The 21,122-nt window shown below is 39.4% G+C and overlaps 1 protein-coding gene across 1 annotated transcript in view; it reads right to left on the reverse strand.

The window, feature by feature from the left end:
* The window catches only part of Spen (spen family transcriptional repressor), a gene marked incomplete at its 5' end in the record, with an annotated part of 63,826 nt that extends 51,926 nt beyond the window's left edge, over nucleotides 1-11,900 (reverse strand). Inside the window, 2 exon segments of the mRNA XM_013507394.1 lie at nucleotides 7,868-8,347; nucleotides 11,580-11,900. Coding sequence (XP_013362848.1) covers nucleotides 7,868-8,347; nucleotides 11,580-11,900 — 801 coding nt within the window.
* Between the last annotated feature and the right edge of the window lie 9,222 nt (nucleotides 11,901-21,122).

Here is a 21,122-nt window from a genome sequence, read left to right on the forward strand (position 1 = left end):
ATGAAGAACGGTGTCACCAGAAAGTAAGATGAATACTTTGCTGATATAGTTCTTTAAATATATAGCTTTTGGCCAGGTGCAGTGGCGCATGCCTATAATCCCAGACTTTTTAACAGGTTGAGGCAGGAAGACTGCAAATTCAAATCCAACCTGGGCAACTCCGAGACTTTAGCCAAGACCTTTTCTCGGAACAAATTTTAAAAAGGAAATAAAAAAGAAAGGGAGGGAAGAAGGGTAAGCCGGAAAGACACAGACAAAGGGATGCTACAGCTCAGCATTAAGGCCCAATTTTTACCCACTCCCAAATTTGTGACTGCCTGTCTTTCCCACTCTTTTCTTTGTTCCTAAGTTTTTCCCTTTTGTCTTCCAATTTATGACAATTCAAAACATATTGTAAGGACTGGGAATGTAGCTCAGCGGCATAGCACTTGCCTAGCATATGAGTTTAATCCCCTGCACCGCAACAAGAAAAAGACATTTAAATAATGTAACTATACAATGAAAATGTGAAAAAAAAAAAATCTTGTAAATTCAGAGTCTCACTATGTTGCCCATGCTGATCTTGAATTCCTGGACTCAAGGGATCCTCCCGCTTCAGCTTCCCGAGTAGCTGAAACTATAGGCAACTACTGTGGTACCCAGCTTCAAATACATTTTAAAAATATCTCTCTCATAATTTGGGAGCAATACTAGGGCTTAAACCCAGGTCCTCACACATGCTAGGCAAGCAGTCTACAACTGAGTTGCATCTTCAGCACTTTTCATTTTTTTTTAATTCGAAGGCAGAGTCTCACTAAATGGCCCAGGGTGCCCTTAAACTCTAGCCTCAACCCAAGAAATTACAAAGATGGGAATTACTGTTATGCCCCAACCACACCAAGTTCATTATAATTTTTTAAATCTATTTAAGGCCAGGTGTAGTGGCACTCAAGGTAACCCCGTCACTCTGGAGGTTGAGGAAGGAGGATCACCAGTTCAAGCCTGGGCTACATAGTAAGACACTGCCTCAAAAAAAACTAACATGACTACTTGCTCTAAACTTCCAATCTCTTCATACAGGTATCTCATTATAATTAAGACCATAAGACTTAAGTGAAAGCTATAAATAAGATACAATGAGAGGTTATGCACTACAACTATTTAAATGTAGATTTCTTTGCTAGTTACTATACTTATTTTAGAAATTTCCATCTAAACGTTTATGATTAGAAAAAATAAAAATGCAAAGCCAGGCTTGGTGATATATATCTGTGATTGTAAGACTCAAGAAGCGAAGACAGGAAGATAGTGAGTTCAAGGCCAGCCTGGACTACAGAGAAAGACCTTGTTTCAAAAATCAAAAAAGAAATAATAAAAATCTATAATTACATGAAATACCCTCCTTCAGTTGAGCCAACAGGTTCAGAGGAAAAAGATGCTCAGAAGACAAAAAATATGTTAAGGGAGACAGAAAATGAGCTTCACTTTGGTAAAACAAGATGTACCTTGTTTGAAGGCGGGAAAAAGGGAAGGAAGCCATAGTCATTCACATTAATCTAATTATTAACTCTCAATCACACATGTAGAATTTCTTTAGATTAGCCACAGCCAGATTAATCCAAGCTGACCTATTTTAAGGGCTCTATACAATTGTATGAGCAATGTTATTCCATAAATAAAATAAGGTATTACTTATGAAATGGCTGGCTAGATGTGATAGCAAGTTAACTTTAGCCTATGAAGACATTTAGGAAAATAACCTGTTTGGCAAGGGATGAAACAAGATTTTGGATTATCAAAATCTCAACTGTTTTTCATTACTTTCATCTGTTTTTCTACCTTCTCAATAAAGGTAGAACATAGAATCGGGAACTAAGTGCAGCTAAAAAGGTGCCAGGGTCCCACTTTTGACAAGCTGATGAAAATGAGGCAACAAGAACCACTTGTCAAGATGTTTTCCAATTTATAAAGTAGCCAGGTGTGGTGGCACACACCTGTAATCCCAGCCCTCAGGAGGCTGAGGCACGAGGATTGCCATGAGTTCAAGACCTGCCTAAGCTACATAGCAAGACCTTGTCTAAAAAAATAAAGGAAGGAAGGAGGGAGGGAAGGCGGGAAAAAGGGAAGGAAGGAAGGAAGGAAGGAAGGAAGGAAGGAAGGAAGGAAGGAAGGAAGGAAGGATGGGAGGGGGGGATTAATTACACTAAAAGTAACATGTCTTTACTAACACTGAGTTTAATAACTAACCACTTTCAAAGTAAAGGTAAATATAACCCAAATTTGAGATATCTGTTACTATAACATTAAACATTAAAATACCTGTGGATTTCTATTGGTAACAAAAATAACTCACACTGGGATACTACTGTGGTTTGTTAAGATTACTGCATTTGTTGCCTGCTTTCATCATGGAAGGTAGTGTTTAATTTCATTTCAGGCTAGACGACGGATGTGATGCTGGCCCTTATCCAATCCAGGTCCCCCCTTACCAGCCTAGTCATTTTGCACATGATCAAAATGAACAACTGGTAAAGCAAAGCCAACTCAGAATTACTCTCACACATTAGGAAAGTTATCAGCTGGTTCAGCCTCAGCAAATATTTCCAATCCCTTTAGCCTACATTAAAAGTCTTATAAACGAGAAGAAAAAATTAAGTGACAGGAAGCTACAAGGTACATTTAACATCAAGAAACCGTAAAATAAATGCTTTTGTGGAATTTAACATATTTAAGGTGTTCTTTTAAAAGAAGCGACTCAATAAATGGCCCTGACAAAGAGACCTCCAGCAGCACAAGGCAGCACAAGAGAAAACCAATACTCTGAAGCCCCAGTTCTCACCAGTTAAATGCTGTGAACGGGGCTGGGGATTTAGCTCAGCAGCAAAAGCGCCTGCCTGGCAAGTGCAAGGTCATGAGTTCGGTTCCCGGTACCGGAGAAAAACCAAAAAAAAAAAACAAATGCTGTGAACAACTGCACAGAAACAGTATGTGCACTGTTTGTAACTTCACAACTACACTGCCATTAATCCCATGTTTACTCATTTGAAATGCACCAATACGAATCTGTTCATCAAAACTGTAAGAACTGAGGATCCACTGCTGGATGTGGTGGCACACACCTGTAATCCCAGCACTCAGGAGGCTGAGGCAGGAGGATGGATCCTTCTGAGTTTGACGCCAGCCTGGGCTACAAAGTAAGTTCAAGGCCAGCCTGAACTGCATAGTGAGACCCTGTCTCAAAAAGATAAAAAAAAAATTGAGGATCCAGAGTGCTTTATTTCCCATCAATCCTGCAGACAGAAGAGAAACTTATTTCTATAGGTGTCTTGTCCACCACGTAAGTGTTAATTCTAAACATCTTTAAAGATGGGGGCTGGGGATTTAGCTCAGCAACACAGCACCAGCCCAGCAAGTGCAAGGTCGTGAGTTCGATTCCCGGTACCGGAAAAAAAAAACTCAATCAATCAATCAATAAATATCTTTAAAGAATTTCTAGGAATGTCATAGTTCTACAGCTATAAAGTGTTTTTGTTTTGTTTCTCTTTTTTGAGACAGGGTTTTGCTATGTAGCCCAGGCTGGCCTTGAACTTGCAGTGATCCTCCTGCCTTAGCCTCCCAAGTCTCCTGCCTCAGCCACCCAAGTGATGGTCTTATAGGCATGCGCCACCATGCCTGGGTCCAACTGTAAAGTTTTAAAGAGGGCTGGGGATATACCTCTGTGGCATAAGCGCCTGCTTGGCAAGCGCAAGGTCGTGAGTTCAATCCCCAGTACCGCAAGAAAAAAAAAAAATTTTAAAGAATACAAAAAAGAGCGTATGTCTTGCAAAAGGAAATTAAACATTTTGAATTCATGTAAGATTTGAAAATACTATACTCTGCACTCAGTATAATTATAGAGAAAAGGGGGCTATCTGATAAAAGGGAGGCTGAACCCTCTGTACACCTGCCTCAACTGCAACATGATAACCAAATTTTTCACCTATCTACATCAGTTCTGCTTTATCCTTTGGGCTGACTAAGAATCGTGCCTAAGTGCTATTTCAACTGTTTTTGGAGAAGCACTCTGAGAAAGGCAATATAGTGGCTTCTGTGGTATACACAAAGACTACTTGATCCTGTTCTTACAAGACAGCACTGGAAGCCCATTATTCAGCCAATCACCAAAGTTTATTCTGTTTTGAATAAATCAGCAATCTACCTTTTAACATAACATCTCACCTAACTGTTTCAAGTCAGAGACTCAATTCAAGCTTTCCCCCTCTATGGTACTAAGATGGCCTCTGAACCATAATCTCTATTCTATATCACTAGTCACCTTTCTGAGGCAAAGATCTCCAGAAGCCATCTTGATTTGAAAAATTTTTAAGGGCTTCCCTCTGCAAAAAGATTAAAATCCCCAACACTCTAGCATGGTTAAATCTTGCTAAATTATCTGTTGGCCTCAACACATTCTTTTGCCCACGTCTGTCTTTTCAGGTTGTTTCTTCTGCCCACAACGTTCCCTGTCTACTAGCCTAAAATGCTTCCCTTCCTGTTTATGTCCTATATGTATATCCTCCATAGCCCAAGAAAATGCTACCTCTTAGATCTCCCCAGCAGTCTAAAAAATTCTCTTTCCATTCTCCCATTGTTCTGTGTACAAACACAAAAACTGTCATTACATAACAGCTGGCATGTCATTGAAGCTAGAAGGGACTCAATAAGTTCATGAATGAGGTTCAGGTAAACAACTAAAAGCAAGTTATTTAAGGCAGAAATATTACAGCTCTAGAAAATATGACTACATATGAAAAGAAACCAATAACTTAAGTAAATGTATTACAGCCTCTCCAGAAGGGGGGAAATAACATTCTAATAGAAGACTACACAGACATAGGAAAGGAAAAACAGCAAAAATCTACCTGTGGCTCTTGCCCAAGCCATGGGAAGAAGTTGTCCCCAGCCAGATTTCAATTATCCTTACCTTGTCAGATAATACAGTCCAACAGTGCAAATTAGATGGAACACATGAGGTAAAATTCTAGGTTTTTAAACACTAGCATATGCCAGGCATGGTGGCACATGCCTGTAATCCCAGCACTCAGAAGGCTGAGGCAGGAGCATCCTTGAAAGTTTGCGACCAGCCTGGGCTACAGTGAGCTGAAGGCCAGCCTGAATTGCATAGTAAGACCCTGTCTCTGTCCCTGGGGCTGGTGATATAGCTCAGTGGCATAAGCGCCTGCCTGGCAAGCGCAAGGTCCTGAGTTCGATCCCCAGTACGCCAAAAAAAAAAAAAAACCCCCTAGAAAAAAAAAAAAAAAAAAAAAAAAAAAAAAGAAGACCAAAAAACAACCCACAAAACACTGGCATAACTTAAAATACTATGTAAGCAAATTAAGCTTGTCAGCTTATCAGATCACTGCATTCTTTAAGCAGATAAATCTAACTACTGTAAGCTGGTACAGTAATCAAGAAAAGTCCTTTTGTTCACCACTTTTTTTCATTACAGTTAGTCCCCAAGTACATTTTCTAAGTACACCCTGCCCTCCTGTCAGTGTATAATAAATAGAAATACAGGCTTGTTGTTGTTTATGTTTTCTTAAATATGTGAGCATGGAATTCATTAGATCACCTTTAGGTTTAAGCTTTTAAGTCTACAATAGGAGACCAGATCCTAAACCACTGTAACTCCCTCCAAAGTATAATACTACAAATTCAATAATGCCAGCACATGTTATCTTTTCAGTTAAGTTTTGATCCAAGGAGTGTAGTGAAATTCCTTTAATGAGGCAGGTTTGGGCGGGGGAGGATAACTAAAATTTGACTTTTTTTTTTTCAGTACTGGGGACTGCATGTAAGGCCTTTACACTAAGTTACATCCATAGTCCTTTTATTTTTTTTTAACTTTGAGAGTCTTTTTTTAAGTCTCTTAATTAAGCAGGCTGCACCTGAACTTGCCATCCTTCTGCCTCAGCCTCCCAGAGTCCTGAGATTACAGGTGTGTGCCACTATGCCTGGCAAACTTGAGTAGACAGTTCTACGCAGCATAAATAGTAAATATAACAAATTTTTATGATCAGTTTATAGGGTTCTAATGAATTTCACCAATCACTTATCTGGACAATATAACAAATAAAATCAAGAGAAGTTAAGAAGCTAGGCATGGTTTCACATGCCTGTAACTCTAGCACTTGGGAGGCTGAGGCAGAAGGATCACCGTGAGTTCCAGGCCAGCCTGCACTACACACCAATATCCTGTCTCAAGAAAAAAAGAGAAGAATTTTAAAGCATATCATGAAGGTGCAAATCTGGAGAAAACAACTTTGCTAACTTCCTAAACAAACTACTCATTTCACTTTAAGAGCCAAATGTTTCCATTTATTATTCTGAATTAGAAAATTTAGGAAGGGGGCTGGTGATTTAGCTCAGCGGCAAAGTGCCTGCCTGGCAAGCGCAAGGTCATGAGTTCAGTTCCTGGTACCGGAGAAAAACCAAAAACCAAAAAAAAAAAAAGCCTAAAAAGAGCCATTAAATTACATAATCATTGCTTTTCTTAAATTAAATCTAAGCAGCCAATACTGAAAGAAAGATAATCTGGGATTTTTACACCTAAATTTAAAACTAAGACACCTGGGATTAACTGAACAATAATGACAACAACAATGGGAAGCCAGGCATGGTGGTACAGGCCTATAATCCCAGCACTCAGGGAGGCTGAGGCAGGAGGATCACTGGAAGTTCAAGACCACCCTGGGCTACAAAGTGAGCTTGGGGCCAGCCTGAACAGCACAGCAAGTCAAAAAAGACCAAAAAAAACCCCACTAATGGGAAAAAAGAGGAGACCAAAGACTATACCATCTAAATTAGTAAGAATAGCTAGCAAGCAACCAAAGAGTATAGTATTCAAGACAGGTGGCAGCATTCATTTAACATACGTAGGTATCAAGATAAGCATTTTATAAGCAGTTTTCATTTTAAACTTCACAGTAACTCTATAAAGTAAGGTTCTTATAAAGGATGAGAAAATTGAGGCCCAAAGAGTTTAAGTGAATTGTCTAAAATTACTAAAAATGATCTATACCATCTACCTAGATCTACTATCTCAAATCCATATGTAACTGCTATGTCTCCTTGTTAAGATTATGTTCAGTTTATTATTTTTTACCTTTGGAAAAATGACTTTGTCAAAAAAAATTCCCAACTCATGAGTTACTTTAGCCTCAGAGAACAACAATGTCACAACCTGCAATTAAAGGAAGCTTTTTTCCTACTTGTTTTTTAAATTTGGCTAACCACCTTGACATTGAAGTTAATTTGTTCATAAGCTGACTCAGACATTGATAAGAGATGTGTCAACAAATCACCAATAAAAATTTAACCATCAGCTTTTACAAACATTCAAGCAAAATAACAAAAATAAATACACTGGCATTGCACACCTAAAAAATTAAAAACTTAAGGGATACCACATTTTCAGTGGCATAAGATTTACCTCATATTCCTTAAGTCACCATTTACCTTCCTTTTTAGCCTTTTTTTTTTTTTTTTTTTTGAGACAGGGTCTCACTATGTAGTTCAGGCTGGCCTTGAACTCACTATGCAGCCCAGGCTGGCCTCAAACTCATGGCAACTCTCCTGCCTCAGCCTCCCAAGTGCTGGGATTATAGGCGTGCACCACCACATCCAGCTGGCAATTTAATTTCAATATTGAGTTTCTAGAGGATGAAACAGCATTTGCATCACTGGTTAGCTTTTAGTTAATTCAAATGTCCACATGTTAAAGTTACTTTACATATTACATATACAATTCAAGATTATTTTCTTCAAAAAATCATTACACTAAAACCATTATCATTGATCATTGAGAATTTAACAGCTCATCTGTTACAACAAAAGGCTGTTAACCTACCTGTCACTGCTGGTACTACTGCTGCTGCTGATTGAATCACTACTGGAGGATCTACTCCTAGAGCCGCTGCCGCTAGGGGACCTGGTGGGTCTAGTCGCTTGGCTAGCCAGTCTCTGAGGAGACTGATTTCTAGACTGGGATGAGTGTGGTGAGCGACTCCTGCTGTGCTGGTAATTCCGCTCTGGCCTTCTGCCTCGTACCTCCCGGGTAATATCATCCCTGTAGATATCCCTGTGTACCACACTGGGCAGTGTAAACTGCTCCCGAGCCCTAGGTTCGTATCGGGGATCATGAGCATCAAAACGGTTTGGACTTCGACTCCGAGGAGAAGTATAATAGAGCCCATGTGGTAATGTCCGCTCTCGAGGATCTCTATAGTAATCCTGATCGTAATGTCTTGTCCGATCAAATGCTCCCGTCCCCCGTTCATGGTGTCCATAGGCACTATGTTCATAAGCACGCTCCCTGTTATCTGAAGCCCTGCATTTAGGAGGGGGGGAAAAATATTTAATCAGAAAGGAGCAAGCAAAACTAAGTAAGTCATGCAAACATTCACCTCAGAATTGTCTGTTTTTGTAACTGGTCAGTTTCTAAACAGCATTAGCCTATTCAATAAGTAAACAGTAACAAGCTTAATATTTTACTTTACTCCAAAAATTATTTTCATGGCTGAGCAATCATTGTTTTAATTGGGCTTTCATGACTAGTGTTCTCATAATAGGTTGCTCATTTTATTAGGGATTTTCTGGCTCATATACAGAAATACATGCATACCATCTTTTCATTTTAAATTTACTGGAAGGAAAATGTCATTTTAATGAGAAAGTTTTTACACTTTCATCTGATTAAAACATATATTGAACTTTTATTTACTTGCAAATTTATTTGAAGCCATATTTTAACACTACATTTAGACACAGACATGAAAGCACTACTGAAGTGCATGTTCTGTTGTAGGAAAGAATTTCAAAGAAATCCAGGAAAAATGTGTAAATTTTTTTTTTTTCTAATTAACTATTTTTTGGCAGTGGTAAGGATCAAACCAGGGTCTCACGCATGCTACGCAAGCGTTCTAGCACTGAGCTACAATGCCCAGCCCTTTTTTATACCTTGAGACAGGATCTCAAGAGGTTACACAGGCTGGCCCTGAACTTGTGATCCTCTGGCCTCCCAAGTAGCTGGGATTACAGGCGTGCACCACCACACCTGGCGCACTCATTAACTTTTGACTGCTTGGGTAATTATAAAAATTGCCAAACTACATAAACTGCCCAAACAATTATATTTAATAACAAAAATGAAATCTTAAAACACTTAAGGTATCAAAATATGGGGTTATCACATGCAACTGCATGTAACATCAAATTTCACATAATTTTTAAAATATCTTATTCCATGAGTCAATTTGTTAATACATGTACTTATTGATTAGAGGAAATATGTTCTTATTTTTAGCTCTATTCAAGTTGCCCGTAGCAAAATTAGGCAATGTCAGGAACTATAATATACTCAAAGGTCACTAGTAGCAATGGCTTAATTTTACATTTTTGCTTGGTTTGGTTTTTTGCAGGGCTAGGGGTAGAACCCAGGGCCTTGCACTCTACCACTAAGCCACATCCCCAGACCCCTTAAGAAACTGTTCAATAGGGTCTGAATATTTGTCTACGCAGGAACACAAAAAAGCACTACGTGTACAATTGTACAATGCAAGTATATGTTAAAATGAGAAAGAAATTCTATTCTTATATTGTAAGTTCTCTACTTTTGTAGGGAACTGAAACTCAGCTCATGAGTTCCTAGTAAGACTGATTCACTTGAGTTTCCCTTCAATCTCATCTGTAGAACTATCTTCTATCAAAAGGGATTAAAGAATCATGAAAAATAAATTAGGATCTCTCCAGTGAAGGGTATTTGGCAAAATTTTGTGGCAATTATTTTCCTAATACATGCCTATATTCCACATCTCTCCACTAATATTTTCACCCACCATTTTATTCAGTAGCAATCCCATTTTCTTGAGCTATTTTGTTGCTACTATGAAAAGCAACTGGTCTGGCAGAAAATTCAATAATATCTTTCCTTCTTCAATTTATTAAATGACTTTCTCCTTTTACTTTCTGAAAGTTGAGACTTAAGAGAAAATTTTATAAGTAGTTCATTTAGCACTTTATCAAACATTAATCAAAGAGAGCCATTATTACTGATGTAATAGAAGCAAACAGGCAAAAAGTTCTAGAAGACTTACTTCTATAGTTGATACTTCATATATATGCAAAATTCTTATCCATTAGGAAGATACAGAAGGCAAGCGTAAGAGCTAGCAGAACTGAAATCTAGTAACTACTCTGATTCAACTATCAGCACTAAATACTTCTACAGTTAGTGGGGGAAAAGTTTGACTTGGGTTAGGAGAGGGGCTAATATACACAGGTCAGAACATACCAACCTTTTCCAACTCTGGAAACACGACCTATAATCCCAATTAAATCTAGGGAGAGAATTGTGAACATAACTTCCCCAATTTTGGCCCCTCTTATGGGGGTAATCCACCTTCTTAATGGGCAAGGGTGTCAAATGATATTTAGATGAACCACAAAGAAAAAAAAAAAAAAATCATAGTGACCAGACAAAGTAATTCCACTGGAAGCAAGTAGTCCCAGACAAACTGTAACTCTCAAACCCCCAGACTTCTTTCTTGAGATAGCAGATAATTATAAATTGATCCACATTCATAAAAATCTCCAGCCCTAAGTATGAATCAGACATCTGGCAGAAGAGTAAAGATCTCTACAATTCCAATGAATGAGGAAGACATGGTTGCTCGCCAATTGTTCACTTTTGTAGCCATCCAGCCCAGTCAATTTTGATCGCTGTATCCATAACCAATCATCACCATGAGTTCAAAGCTAAAGTATCTTTAATTAGGCAGCAACTTGCTTAAGAAATGAAATAGTAATCCTCTTCCTCTGGGCTACTGGAGTCTTGAAAGCATGACATCCCATACATTCCAGCAATTAGAAAAGAACGGCTATATTCCAGAATTAAGGAATGTTCCATCATCTCAATTTTCCCCCATTCCATCAAGGAGTGTAATTCCAATACTGAAATGGTGTAGATCCAAACTGGAAAACTCAAGCATCGCCTTCATTCTTCTTCATCCAAATATACATTTCCATGTTAAAGTATTGTTTGTAGAATCCAAATGGTTAAATCATCATGGTCTGCTATATTTTTTGTGACAATCCAATTTGTTTGTACACTTTATGCAGTGAAAACAGAGAAGCAGATAACTTCTAAAACAATTGTAGGCTCTTAATATTCCAGAAATATTCCAAACAGCATGACCACAAAACCTGTAGCCAAATAGCTCCACTGAATAGAAGGGATATATCCAAAGAAGGCTTTTAATATTATCCAAAAGGAGGAATAATTAATTCTAGAAGACAGGTAACTCCAAAAATGATGCTGCCACAGGAAGTCTTCCACCACATTTATATCTCAGGAGCTGATATCCAATCCACTGTAGGAAATATCCTCTACGATTCCATAAGACACCGGCCACTGGGACAGAAATCACTTCCGTTTCCAACCCAAAATAGGAAACATTGAGAATGCCCAAAACTTTAAATCCATCTGGGGCCCCTAAATATGAGTTTCTGTTTCTCACCACATCAAATACAAAATACCTGCCTACAGAAACCTTGGAACTTACCCATCAAGTCTCCGCTCATAACGTCCTTCTCGTGCATGAAGTGATGGTGGGGGGCCATAAGAAGGCCCTCCACCACCTCCTCTGAACCCAGAAACCTCTCTACTACGAGATGCTATGGAAACTGTATCATCCAATCCCCGAGCAGCACTCGGAATGGTGCCTGGTTCATTATAATCCGTGCGTAGGTCTCTGTCTCCCATTTTGTTAACAGAGTTGTGAGCTTTCTGTGCACTTTTGATGTCCACAAAATCCACAAAGGCAGCCACTCCTCCTTCAGATCCCCTCTTGGGGAGAATTTTAACACTTTCCACGCGGCCATATCTGGGGAAAGAAAAAACAAAGGCAACATTATTATTTCATATCAATAATTTTCCAAAATGAGTTAAAATATTTTTAGACAATAAGCCAGTCATGGGGCCAGGAATATAGCTCAGTGGCATAAGCACCTGCCTGGCAAGCCCAAGGTCCTGAGTTCAATTTCCAGTGCCAAAAAAAAAAAAAAAAGCCAGGCAAGGGGCACACTCCTGTATTCCAGCAGCTGGGAGGCTGAGGCAGGAGGATCACTGTAAGTTTGAGACCAGCCTGGGCCACACAGTGACCTCAAGGCCAGCCTGAACTACACAATGAGACCCTATCTTTAAAAAACAAAAACAAGTATTTTTAGACAATATATATTTTACATATGAGGAAAGGGCTGCAAAGTGACTGTTAAAAAGCTCTCATTTACACCTATACTTTTCCCTCTGCAACAAATATATGTGCCAGGGATATCACACAGTGGCACAGCACCTACCCAATAAGTGTGAGGTCCTGAGTTTGATTCCCGGCACCAAAAACAAAAACAAAATGTATGTGCCATTATTAATAGTGCTCTCACTTCTTAAATATATTTACTAAATATATTTACTAAACAGCACTTAACCTTTCCAGAACACTTAGCTGAAATGACACTCTCCGAAGTTTTCGGGAACTTTTACAATATAAAAGAGGTTAGTTGGGGCTGGGGATTTAGCTCAGTGGCACAGCGCCTGCCCGGCAAGCTCAAGGTCGTGAGTTTGATTCCCAGTACCGGAAAATAAATAAATAAATAAATAAAAGAGGTTAGTGAACCTAAAATAAAAGTAATTTTAAAATCCTCAGCTAGCTCAAAAGTGGAGTACTTGCCTAGCAAATTTAAGGCCTTGGGTTCAACACCAGCACCACAAAAATAAAATCCTAAAAGGCTTCTATTAAAGTAAAAACTGTTAACTATGCACAATTATTGTACGTATTTCATTTTTATTAAGTGACAATGTTCTTACTAAAAAACTGACATGCGTCCCGATATTCCTTAAAACCAAAAATGAATTCTGATATATTAGTATGCCTGTTTTCAAGTGATAGTCTTATTTGTTAATGTAGTGGGGGAGGAGGGCTTTGCTAGGAATTGAAACTAGACCTTGCCTACCAAGGAAGCACTCTGCCACTAAGCTACACCCCAAGTTGTCTTATATAATTTTTCTTTTTCCAAGGTGTTAAATTTGTAATTTACATATAACTGAAATTGTCTTTCATCTATATAAATGTGAGAATAGCGCACGCCTATAATCCCAGCATTCAGGAGGCTGAGGTAGGAAGATCACCGTGTGTTTGAGGTTGGCCTGGGCTACATAAGCAAATTCAAGGACAGCCTGTACTACACACAGACCCTGTCTCAAAAAAACTAACTAAATCTGAGAAAATCCTCACACATCAGGTTCTAATTTTTATTCCCAAAAAATGTGTACTACAGCTAAAAAGAAAACAATTTTGGGAACCTTTTATACTATGAAGCACTTGTGAGAAATAAAATTTGTAATCATCAAAAATTATTCATGAGGGGCTGGGGATTTAGCTCAGTGGCACAGTGCCTGCCTGGCAAGCGCAAGGTCGTGAGTTCGATCCCCAGTACCAGGGGCGGGGGTGGTGTAATTATTCATGAGAACTCAATAAATGTCATTAGAAGTTAGCATTGTATTTTATGTACCTGTAATCTTGCCTTACAAAGCCAGCAGAAGCACTTTTTTTTGAGACAGAGTACTGCTCTGTAGTGCAGGACTGCCTTCAACTCACTATGTAGCCCAGACTGGCCTTGAACTCTCGCAATCCTACTGCCTCAGCCTCTCAAGTGCTGGGCGTTATAGCCAGGCACCACCAACCCTGGACTAGAAGCACTTTTATATATAGTACTTTTATTTGCTGACAATTCATGATTATAATTGTACACTTCCCCTGAAGAAGCTGACATTATCAGAAAGCAGCATGTTTCTATTTTATATTCCCCAATATGATTTTACTAACAAAACTATTTGGTATAAATTAATTGGCCAAAGATCCTCTGTAATTTGTGGAAAAAAATCTAATAAATATTGAAACAGTTCTCCCTATGCAAACACAGAAATACAATCAAATATAGCTAACAAAGGACATGCATCATAAATACATGAAAGCATACAACAGCGGGCGGGGGGGGGGGGTAACTGGGGATTGAACCCAGGGCCTCACACTGAGCTACATCCCCAGCCCCTTTTTATTTTTTAGACATGGTCTTACTAAATCCCTAAACTGATGAGGCTGGAACTCGCAATCTTCCTGTCTTGGCCTAACATGTGCCACCACATCCAGCATAACTCTTTTTTTTTTAATGGGCAAAAAACATCTTACCAAAAATATACCAATGGCAGAAAAGCACATGAAAATATGCTCAAAATATTTACTCAGTAGAGAAATGCAAGTCAAAACCACAATAAGATACACACACTAGAACGGCCAATGAATTTTTTTAAAGGGTTTGGGAAGAACTGCCATGAGTTCAAGGCTATCCTGGGCTATACAGTGAGCTCAGTGGTAGAACTTTTGCCTAACATGTTCAAGGGCCAGCATCACCAGAAAAATAAAAACTAAAAACTAAGAACAAAATAATGACCACAAAACTAAGTACTGATGAAAATATGGTGAAACTTAAAATTCTTGGGCTCAGAATGTAAAATGTAAAATGGTGCAGCCACTGTGGAAAAGTTTTGCATTATCTCATCCAGAATTACCATATGATCCAGCAATTCCACTAGGAATCAAACAGGTACGTGTCCACAAATACTAGCTACAGCCATTACTCAGAATAGCCAAAAGTTGGAAAGAAGTTAAAAGGTTCATGAGTGGATGAAATGGATAAAATGTGGTGAACACATAAAACAGAATATCATATAAAAAGATGTCCTGATACAATGTTGCAACATGGTTGAACTAGAAAACATTATGCTAAATGAAAGAACAAACAGCGCAGGGTACTCATTATGAGATTATCTAAAACAGGCAACTTCATGTAGGCAGAAAGCAGAAGAGAGGTTACCAGAGTTGGGGGAAGATGGGAATGAGGAATTATCACCTCATGACTAGTTCCTATATAGGAAGTTGTGGAGCTAGCAACACATTGTAAAATACTGCTAATGTACCTAACACCACTGAACTGTACACTTACAAAATGACTGCTAGGCATAGTGGCCTAGCACTCCAGAGGTGAGCCAGGAGGATTGCCATGAGTTTGAGGCTATCCTGGGCTACACAGTGAGTTCAAAGACAGCCAGAACTACACTGCGAGACCCTGTCTCAATAAATATATACATACATTCATACATACATACATATATAAAATTAAAACTGAAGTGCGGGGGCATGATGGCACAGGCCTGTACTCCCAGCACTCTAGAGGTGAAGCAGGAGGACTTCTGTAAGTCTGAGGCTAGCCTAGGCTACATGGTAAGTTCAAGGGTAGCCTAAACTGTACAGTGAGACTCTGTCTCAAAAAAAACAAGAACAAAAAAGAAACAAAAAAATTTTAAATGATAAATTTTATATAATGTATATCTTAATCACATACAACTCCTCACTTCACACCTAAACTGCCTAAACTGCTCAGGCTGGCATTGAGCTTTTGTGGGGGTTTTTTGGTTTTGTTTTTTTTTTCCCCAGGTACCAGGAATCGAACTTACAACCTCACGCTTGCCAGGAAGGCGCTGTGCCGCTGAGCTAAATCCCCAGCCCCAGTACTGAGCTTTTGATTTTCCTGCTTCAGCCTTCCCAACAGTCAGGAAGATACAAGGTTACAGGTGTGTGCCACCATGCCTGGCCTCATTGGTAATTTTTTGAAGAATTTTTTTAAAACCTTAACTGCAGTTGGAGGTACAAGCCTGTAACAGCAGCACTCTAGGAGACTGAGGCAGGAGGTCACACAGTCAAGCCCAGACTGGGCAACCTAAGGACTTAGTGAGACCCTGTCTTAAAATTAAAAAAAAAGAAAAGAAAGAAAGAAAGAAAAAAAATAAGACATTAACAATCTTAATAGATTTGCCTTTAAAATAACTTTAACAGCACTTGGGGGTGGGGGGCGCGGGGGACGCAGGCCTATAATCCCAGCACTTGGGAGGCTGAGGAAGGAGGATCGTTGTGAGTTCGAGACTAGCCTGGTCTACAAAGTGAGCTCGAGGCCAGCCTGAACTGCATAGTGAGACCCTGTCTCAAAAAGACCAAAAAATAATAATCATAATCATAATAATTTTAAGGCCAGCCATGGTGTCACTTGCCTGTAATCCCAGCATTTGGGAGGCAAAGGCAGGAGGATCACTACAAGATTGAGGACAGCCTGGGCTACAAAGTGCAACCCTGGCTCAACACCCCCCCCAAATAATAAGAATTTTAGAAACAGTATTAAATTAGTTCATTTTTTAAAAACTCACCATTATTAAAATATTTAAATGATCTGCCAGGCACAGTGGCACACACCTGGAATCCCCCCTACTTGGAGACTGAGGAAGGAGGATTAAAAGCTCAAAGACAGCCCTGTCAACTTAGGGAGGCAAAATAAAACAAGAAAAAAATTATTTTTAAGGGCCTAGAGATGTAAGTCAGCAGTAGAGTGCATACCCAGTACTGCCAAATTTTAAAAATATAAAAAAACAAAACAACATCACTTACTTAAAAGCAAACAACATCACTTACTTAAAAGCAAAGATTATTAGTATGCTAAAACCCAATGGAGTCTCCCAATATCCTTTTTTTTCCAGAAAGGGCTGCTTTCAACCTTCACTGGCTGCATTACCAACAGGAATGCAAGAGTAACTTTAATACCAGTTTTTGCAAATGACCTACTAATAATGAATTACTACATATGTCACTTGCACCCAAGTCCTCCTACTACAGAGAACAACCCTCTCTGAGTCATTCCTGAAACAAGACAACAAAACTACACTCCACTGATGAAAATAACACATTCAAGTTTCATACCTAATTCCTCTTTGTCAGTTAAAAGACCACGTCTGAGGGGCTCAAGGTACAGCAAGGTGCTTGCCTAGTATGTGCAAGGCACTAGGTTCAATACCCAGCATCACTTAAAAAGAAAAATTGAGTCTTCCATCAGCACTAATATTACCCCTCTATCCCCAGGTAGAAAGATCCCTTCCTCAGTTCCTCAGAAACCCTCAATATTTTGAAATCCTACTATGCAAAGAAGAGTTGCAGGACTGTAAATAAGGAAGAACATCAATCCCTTTGAAAATGCATACAACTATAATCTAGACAGCTACCAATGTAAAACCCAATTCAGATTGAGTCACACAAACATTCATAATGTTCTGCATTTCAGATAATTTCAGATTTTTGGATTAGAGATGCTCAACCTGCCTATGCAAATATTCCAAAATAAGAAAACTGTTTGATATCTGAAATACTTTAAGTCTCAAGCATTTTAAGTAAGGAACACTTAACCTTTACATCACTTTCCAAAAATGAATCAAAATAACAATGTCTTTTCATATTGCCTTGCCATTCCATAATCACCAAGTTGTTCTTTTTTCAAAAGCAAATGATCAGCAGGCTAGAAGCCCCAAATTCAATCCCCAGCACCATAAAAAAGGACGAAGTGGGGTGGCAGGAGAAAAGGAGATGGAGGAGGGGTTAAAGGATCAGTAACTATCAAAGAGTAAAGAGCAAAAGCATACTATAGGGAATAAAAAAGAGGGCTGAGAAATTAATATTAAATTCTGGTTGGATGATCTCTAACAATATATATCAGTGTATATTCCCTTATAACATTACAAAAAGATTCAAGGAGGCTGGGCAGGTGGCTCAGTTGTACAGCACTTGCCTAGCATGCATTAGACCCTGGGTTCAAGCCCGAGCCCTCCTCTCCCCCCCCAAAAAACAGAAAGACTCAAAATTATACCTCTTTTGAACTCAGGTCATGGATGTATTCACTAAAACCATTTAGTTACCTGGAATAATGCAGTAACATTAACATTCACATTACCTTTCTATACCAAAAATTTTGATGAATTACTAATTTATAAGCAGTTTAATCTTATATTTAGACCAAAAGACTGGCTTCCCTTCTGTGTCACAACTAACCAAGCTACCTACCTTCCTTCCATCTTTTTGCAGTGGTAGAGAGAACCCAGGGTCTCACAAGTGCTAGGCAAGCACTCTACCCAAGATATACCCTCAGCCCGACACCTTTATTTCCTATTTCAGTGGCTGGAAATACTTCAAGCACATAGAAAGGATTACAGACTTCCTCAGAAACTTAAATAATGTATTTTTGTTCTGGCTTAGGGTGTAACTCAGTTACCTGGCATGCAAGAGGCCCTGGATTCAATCCCTCAATCCCCAGATTGTTTTGTTTAGTTTTTAAATGCTGGGAATCAAAGCCATGGCCCCATGCATCACAGGCTACCGCTCTGCCACTGAGCTAAATCCCCACCACAATCTGTAAAGTGCCTACAAAGCAAAATATTAAATCAGAAGACAGAAAAATATTTGCAACAAGCTGGGCGTGGTGGCACATGCCTGTAATCCCAGCACTAGGGAGGTTGAGGCTAGACAAGAGGATCCTTGCAAGTTCGAGACCAGTGTGGGCTACAAAGTGAGCTCAAGGCCAGCCTGAACTGCAAAGTGAGACTCTGCCTCAAAAGGACAAAAAAAAAAACCTTGCAACATCTAAGAAATAAATCATTTCCTAATTTACAAAGAGTTGTTATACATCAAAGCAGATAGACATCTGAACAAGAAACAGACAAAATACATGATTAGGACATTTGCTTAAAACATACACCTACAGAGGCAAGCATGATGGCACACACCTGTAATCCCAACACTTGGGAGGCTGAGGCAGGAGGTGAGTTAAAGGCAGCCTGGGCTATATAGTGAGTGAAAGGCCAGTCTGAACTACATAGCAAGACCCTATCTCATATGGTAAATAAAATAAACACACTCAAAAAAGCTGCTCAATTTCAGGCCAGACATAGTGGCACACACCTGTAATCCCAGTACTCTGGGAGGCCAAGGCAGAATAACAACAAGCCCAGCCTGGGCAACTCAGTGATTTATCAAGACCTTGTCTCACAGTAAAAAAATAAAAAAAGGGCTGCAACACCAGGCCTGGTGGTGCATATCTGTAATCCTAACACTTGTGAGGCTGAGGCAGGAGAACCACTGCAAGTTTGAGGCCAGCCTGAACTACATAGCAAGACTCGTCTCAAAAAAAAAAAAAAAAACAGACAAAGAAAACAGGCATGGTGGCACCCTCCTATAATCCTAACATTCTTTGTGGGGGGGGGGTACTGAAAATGGAACTCAGGACCCTGGGCTTGCCAGGCAGGTGCTTATGCCACTGACCTATACCCAGACCCGACCCGAGCATTCTTAAAGGCTGAGGAAGGAGAATTTCAAGCTTGAGGTCAGCGTGGGCAATTTAGCAAGACTATGTCTCAAAAAGGGAAGGAAGGAAGGAAGGAAGGAAGGAAGGAAGGAAGGAAGATAGATAGATAGACAGATAGATAGATATAGCTCAGCACAGCTCAGTGATAGAAGTGTTAGCTTAGCTGGCCCAGTACCCAGGTTCAGTTTCCAATACTGAAAGGAATTCTTTTTTTTGTTTGTTTGTTTTTTTGTTTTTCTCCAGTACTGGGAACCGAACTCACGACCTTGCACTTGCCAGGCAGGCGCTTTGCCGCTGAGCTAAATCCCCAGCCCCTGAAAGGAATTTTTTAAAAAAAATTTTTTAAATGGCTCCTGCTTTTCTAAAGCAAACTGACTTTGGACTGAACCCACTGGAAACTGTGCACCGATAAACTTCTCCTCCTTAAAAATATTTTAAATTAAAAAAAAAAAAAGGAATAAGAAATTTGGAAGAGGGTGCTATCTCTCTTTGTGCAAGTGGTATACAAATCTTTCTGCCCATATCCTGAGTCTAACCTGGAACAGCCTCTGGGCAGAAGACAGATCTTTCCCAGAAGATCTAAATCGGCTCTGCTTCACCTCTTCTGTCTTCCTCCCAAGGTGATAAACACAGACCTGGGTACAGGGTGACTCCTACCCTGAGATCCTGAATTATGACTTAATTAGTAATAAAAACTCACTGAAGCTCTGCTACATGCCTGTACTCCCAGCTATTTAGGGGAATGAAGCAGGACACTTATAAGTTCAAGGCCAGCATAAGCAACTTAAAAAGGGCTGAGACTGTAGCTCAGTACCAGGATGGTTGTCCCAGAACTACAAAGAACAATTATACATGTATAAATGTATACGCCTGCAAACTGTCTATGACTGCTTACTACAGCAGTGCTTATAAAAAATAACAAAGCAAAGCAACCACTATCCTACTTGCTATCTTTTGATTTTTCTAGGAATCTCCTGTTAATGGATCACACAGTATGTCCATTTGGACTGTCTTATTTCACTTAGCATAATGTGTCAAGATTCTCCCATGCTGTAGCATTCATCAGAACTTCCTTTCTAAGGCAAACACATATCCGGCAAATACCTTCTCTCTACCCATTCACTGGTCATGGATTTGTTTGACTACAGTGATTTAGGAAAGTGGAGGTGCTAGGGATTGAACCCAAGGCAGCCCCAGATTACCTTTTTACAGAAAAACTATTGGTTTTCATTAAAAAGGGATTAAGAAAACTTGATGGCTGGGAATAAACTTACTCTGACCAACAAAACTAGATCCAGCACTGGTATTGTTACTCCACAGTAGCCCACTCCGCGTCTAGACAGACAGCACTCGTTTATCTTTGCTTTTATCCTTTCCTCTCTTTGTTCCGTCCAAGTTCACTCTATAGAGCTAGTGCCTCCCTTACCTTTCACCTCTCATTTTTCAAATAAACTTTTGACATCGTTTTTTAAAAAATTGCATCCACCAACCTGACTTTGAATTTATAGTGAGTGTTCAGATTCCTGTACATGAAAGCCTGGTAACTATAACTCTTGGGAAAAGCCATTTGTGGTCAGTGAAGCCCCAAATGTTAAAATTCTTCAGAACTACTACAGAAATCATTACTTTGGGGTGGAAGATATTTATATACACATACATATACATTATCTCACACCAAAAATATTTACTAAGTAAAATTAACTTTTAATAAAAGGATACTACTCGGGCTGGGGATTTAGCTCAGCGGCAAAAGCGCCTGCCTGGCAAGCGCAAGGTCGTGAGTTTGGTTCCCGGTACCGGAGAAAAACCAAAAAAAA

The sequence above is a fragment of the Chinchilla lanigera genome, unplaced genomic scaffold (assembly GCF_000276665.1).
Source record: "Chinchilla lanigera isolate Chin_1 unplaced genomic scaffold, ChiLan1.0 scaffold00126, whole genome shotgun sequence".
Taxonomy (NCBI): Eukaryota; Metazoa; Chordata; class Mammalia; order Rodentia; family Chinchillidae; genus Chinchilla; species Chinchilla lanigera.